Genomic DNA, 5,140 nt, shown 5'->3' on the forward strand with positions numbered 1-5,140 from the left:
AGTACAATTAAATCAAAACACTTAAATTTAATTATCTCTTAATCATGGATTAAACTTAAATGATTTTGTCAAATCAAAATCTTGTGGAAAGGTGTTTCAACATATATTTCGGTTCGGTTTTAATTCGGTTTTACCTATTATTCGGTTTGATGTCGGTGTGAATTATTTTGATCATTTCGGTATTCAGTTTTTTTGGTTTGGTTCGGTTTTATACCATTGCTAAAAAATATAAAGTTCAATGATCATACCGTTAAAAATAAAATTCAGTGGCCATAATATCAAAATGATTAAAGTTCAGGGACCATGGTTGTAATTTACCCTTGAAAAGAATATTATATTTTGTGAGCGAAATGGGAGATATGTACCGGTGAAACAGCTTCTCCGTCTCTTTCTTTGCCCCCACGGCTCTCTGAAAAGCCCTAGACCTCCCTACAACTTTCTTAGCCTTCTCTCGATTCTCTAACAATCCTTATTTCAGATTCTCCTTCATTCATTCTTCAATTTTGAGCTATGGTAAGTCTTTTTTTTTTTTTTTCCCTTTCTCTCTTGCCGCTCTCTCCTTTTTCTTTTTTTGGCTGAATTTGGGTTTCTTTCCTCTGTTGCCTAATCTTTTGCTTGAGGCGTCGATGTTATAATAAAACAATACCGCGGACGCTGGTTTCATTTCAGTTTGTTTGTTTTTGTGTTAATTTTATCTTCCGTAAACAAATTTTATTTGATTTTATTTGTAATTTCATGATTTTAGCTACATCTGAAATGGTTCTTTCATTTGTTTCTGCAGGCGGCTAAGATTCTTGCCAATTTAATCGTGATGGGCTCTGGTATTGTAGCACGAGCTTTTATTCAAGCCTATCGTCAAGCACTAACAAGTAATTTTTTTCCCTTTTGTTTATCTGCTTGCGATTTATACTTTTCTATATTCATCGGTATTTTGTCATGTTGTTGCAAATTCTTTTGGTCTGGCATGTTTGAAGGGATATATTGATATAGGGCTTATCGACTCTTGAGCTCAGGGTTTCCTTGTATGAAGTTTGATCTTGAATTATGTCAACAACTAGAGTTAATGAATTTTAGTTTTGGTGTAATAGAATGTTATAGGGAAAGTAAATATAATACCATTTGCGGATTATATTGAGTTTGTTCATATCTAGGAAACACCCTTTCGATGAATAATTTGGATAGTCTTTTGGTCCCATTCATTGAGCCATCCCATATTGTATTCTGCAGACTAACTCTTTCTTCACAATTTCTTACCCTTTCGGTGGAGATAGTGCCTTATTATCTTTCTCTTAATAGTCCATCTAAGATTGACTTGCAATGTACCCCGAATTGAGCCATCTACAATTGAGTGGCCAGTGTTTTCTTCATCGAGTCTTCTAGGATTGGATAGCAGTATTCTCTTTATGTACTTGTCTTTTAAAGTGTCCTAACAATTCTCGATAATCTGATATATGCTAAAAGCGAACAAGTTTCAATTTATAAAACATCGGTAATATAGTGTGGAGATGGCTGCCTATGTACATGTTTTTCTTTCTTTTTTTATTAATAGTACTACAGATGAGTTTGTTGGGGGAGATAACTCTAATACCTACACCATAACCAAAGAGCTAAATTTCATTGCAGACGTAGTTGTTAAAGGCGCGCCTCAGTCAAGGCTCAGGGTCTTGAGCCTTGAACTCTAGTGAGGCTCTGTACAAAAGGCTCTCACCTGCTGGCGGGATTTAGTTATTTTTATTTTGACAGTTTTCTCTAGAATAACTGTTTGATTAATCTCAACCACTAATCTAACTTAAATAAGATTAATCTTAAACCTTAATTTAAATAAGAATATCAAGTCATAATTAAATATATAAAAAGTAGAGAAAGATATTAGGAGAAGAACTCACGTAAAGAAAGAAGTCTCCCTCCATTTCAGGCAAAAAGAAACTTTGACAGACACAGAGTTGATTATTAGTTTCTGTTGTGTGTGTTCTTTTTGATTGACAATGAATGGTTATTAATTTAGTAGCATTAGTTATAGTTAGGTATTTTAGGTTAAGACGTTAAGTATATGTTATGTTTTTATGAGTTTTGTTTTGTTTGTGTAGTCATAAGTGTGTTTTTTTGGTTTATGCTTAACTAGTAAAAGAGTATATATATATATTTTTTATGCGCCTCGTGTTTCTAAGGCGCGCGCCTCGCCTTAAGCCTTGAGCCTAGGCTCCAGGACCCCTTGGCACCTTAGCGCGCCTTGCACCTTTTCGATCTGAATGTCGAGGAATCCAACTTTGCTTTTATCATGGTGTAGATGCTTAGTCCCAATTTTACAGATTTAGGCTCAGAGGAGCTCAAGATGCTTAGACAATTGCCTAGTATCACTGTTGGGCTTCTTACACTTTCCAGAAGACTATAAAGTAACTATTAGTTTTTTCACCTCTCCCTAAAAAGAAGCTGAAATTAGATTGTTACTCCTTCATCGTCTATTTGTATTATTTGACGCACAGTTGGGACAGCTTTCTAGTTAATGTTAATTCTTGGCAGGACACATCATTTGGACCTTTTGTGTCATACTCATGGTTTTAGATCCTCATATTTCTTCTGCAGTTTATTAAACCGTTAGAATTTAATTTTATCTCATATAAATGATTATTCTGGTAGTAGAAATAGAATCTAAAGCACCACAACATTAACAAAGTGGATAGTAAAAATTAAAAAATTTCCAATGCGTCACGTAAATGAATAAAAGAAACTACATAAAATTTTATTCAAAAGTTTGAAGCACCTTTCTCTGCTTCCCCTATTCTCAAATGCTTAACTTTGATTTAAAAACCCTTTGATCTGGTCTAAAACAATACCAACTGATTAAATAAAGATTCAAGCAAGCAAACCAATTTTATCTTGTTGCCATAAACTATAAAATTATACCGACTATGGAGCTCATGAAATTGCCTTGGTGCATTCTACCGAGTCTACAGCAGCTCCTCTATTCCTCAATTTCTTCATTAGCCTCTACATCTCGTCACTTTTTGAGTTTGATTTTTCACTTGTGTCTATTTTTTTCTATCTAATTATGTCAATTTAAGGTCCATCCTCTCAGGCTTAGTGTATCTTGGATAGCTTTATTATTACATGGAAATAGTCTGGAGAATGGATTAAGGTTCTGTCTCTGTCCAGTTCCATGGTTTTGTAGGCATCTAAGACCTTGCTACATTGATCTTATGTGAGCAATTTTCCAATGAGTCCCGCCAATCATATAGGGACCTCTTTTTGAATGTGTAGCTATAGCATCTGAAATACAGTATGGGTAGAAATTTTTTATGGATACCAGAGTATTTCTCACTGCAGTAGTGAGTTAAGAGGAGTTCCTCCATGAGCTACTAGTAGCATTTATTATAATGTCTCTAAGATTAATAAAATAACAGTTCAATCCAATCACTGCCATTGGCATCATCTAGCTCAAGTTTAGGCTGGATTTTCTATATGGCAACGGCCCCATCCTGCGACCATTCTTTGACGTAACACATGTATTCATTCAGATATATTACCTATTTGATTGGTTATCTTGTTTGCCAATAAGACTATACAGCTCATAAGATTTGTAGTGGTCTGGTTTCACACAATATACTCTTCAAATAATCTTGACAAAAAATAAAAAGAAAAATTACAACAAGTTATATATGCGACTCTTAGGGAATGCAGTTAAACTAATTTAATGGACTACAATAAAATCCTTTGGTGTCAAAGTGCATCAACGCTATTTCATTCGGCATTATGTAAGGCAGCTGCTTTTTCTTAAGCTGGAACTGCTTTCTCCATTTTAGCTGGCTTTCGAAGCAAGTTTTACCCTTCTAGCCTCTTTCAAAACCCAGCTACGGATGAGCAGTTCAATTAGCAAAATGGAAACTAAAGGAGACATGAATCGCAGGATCCCAAATAGGTTCGTGGCCTTTGTTGGTTCCATTGCCCTAGCCCATAGTCACTCTCTATTTGAATGGGATTGGTATGTGCCAGCTCCAATTTTATATTATTCCCAGCCCTCCGTGCTTTAGATGGTTATTTGGATTTGTACAAGCACCTTGTACTGAACAATGGATGAGCTAAAGTTGCATTCAATTGAATGATATATCAATTAGTGGAATTATGCCATGTTCACCTCCTCATGATGTGGTATATAATTTTTATTGCAGATGCTGCAAAATCTGGTGTTGCTAACGAGACAGTTCAAAACACATTCCGCAGAAGCAAAGTAATGACAGAGCAAGAGGCTAGGCAGATCCTTGGAGTAACAGAGGAAACAAGTTGGGAGGAGATACTGAAGGTTGGTGTCTTTTTTGTTTTTGTTTTATTTATGCTCCTAGATAGTTAATTGACCATGGAACATCTTCAGAAATACGACAGACTATTTGAGAATAACGCCAAGAATGGTAGCTTTTACATTCAGTCAAAGGTACACCGGGCTAAGGAATGTTTGGAAGCTACACAAAGCAAAAGCGAGGGAACTCCTAGTTGAGAATTTATTGGATATTTTCCTTTCCAACAACCGACCTGTGATCACGATAAGATATAAACGGAAAACTTGTATGCATGAGTTTGCTTAGGGTTAGCTGAAATTATGGCGTTATCAATAGAAAATTAGCTTGGTATTTTACAAAATGGTCTGTAAGTTGCCAAATACGTACTTTGTGCTTTGATTCTATAAAAGATCAATTTACAAGAGGTTGTTAGATTTTTCTGTGAAAATTTCTGAAAGATTGTGAGGATTCCCATCTAATTAATTCCTCAGCTATTTAAAGACTGCAATTTTGAAAGTTAATGAATGTTCTCCTTTCTGGATGGATATAACTCAGCTGTATCCTTCCTCTTTGAAGATGTTCTTATTTCTCCTTAGCATTCGGAAAAGAACGTCACGAGCTGGTTTGCTTTCTTTCATCTCTAGTGGTCCTTTTTGGATGATGTAAGTTCAACAATTGTTTCTTCATTTAATTCCAATGAATGATGTGAAATTGAGGGCTCAATCATGCTTTACAGTAACTTTTTAGGATCCTGTTTCCAAGTCATAAAAGGAAAGCTTTATGAGAAACCGAGAGTGGCTTTGCTTTTGCATGATCTTCATCTTCATACCTTTTTGCAGGGTAAATTATGCCCAACTGTACTTAACTTC

At 35.3% G+C, this 5,140-nt stretch overlaps 1 protein-coding gene across 1 annotated transcript; it reads left to right on the top strand.

The window, feature by feature from the left end:
* Window positions 1–370: 370 nt before the first annotated feature.
* LOC136221547 (mitochondrial import inner membrane translocase subunit PAM16 like 2) lies at window positions 371–4,792 on the top strand. Its single transcript, XM_066008922.1, has 4 exons — window positions 371–513; window positions 782–869; window positions 4,167–4,297; window positions 4,367–4,792. Exons 1-4 carry the CDS (start codon window positions 511–513, stop codon window positions 4,487–4,489), a joined length of 345 nt encoding a protein of 114 aa, XP_065864994.1. The 5' UTR covers window positions 371–510; the 3' UTR covers window positions 4,490–4,792.
* Window positions 4,793–5,140: the final 348 nt, after the last annotated feature.

The sequence above is a fragment of the Euphorbia lathyris genome, chromosome 3, assembly GCF_963576675.1.
Source record: "Euphorbia lathyris chromosome 3, ddEupLath1.1, whole genome shotgun sequence".
NCBI classification, from domain to species: Eukaryota; Viridiplantae; Streptophyta; class Magnoliopsida; order Malpighiales; family Euphorbiaceae; genus Euphorbia; species Euphorbia lathyris.

Excerpts from the sequence above, each read along its gene's own strand:
- LOC136221547 (XM_066008922.1), top strand. Across the intron at positions 870-4,166 it reads CTATCGTCAAGCACTAACAA|ATGCTGCAAAATCTGGTGTT; the intron begins GTAATTTTTTTC and ends TTTTTATTGCAG. Across the intron at positions 4,298-4,366 it reads GTTGGGAGGAGATACTGAAG|AAATACGACAGACTATTTGA; the intron begins GTTGGTGTCTTT and ends GAACATCTTCAG.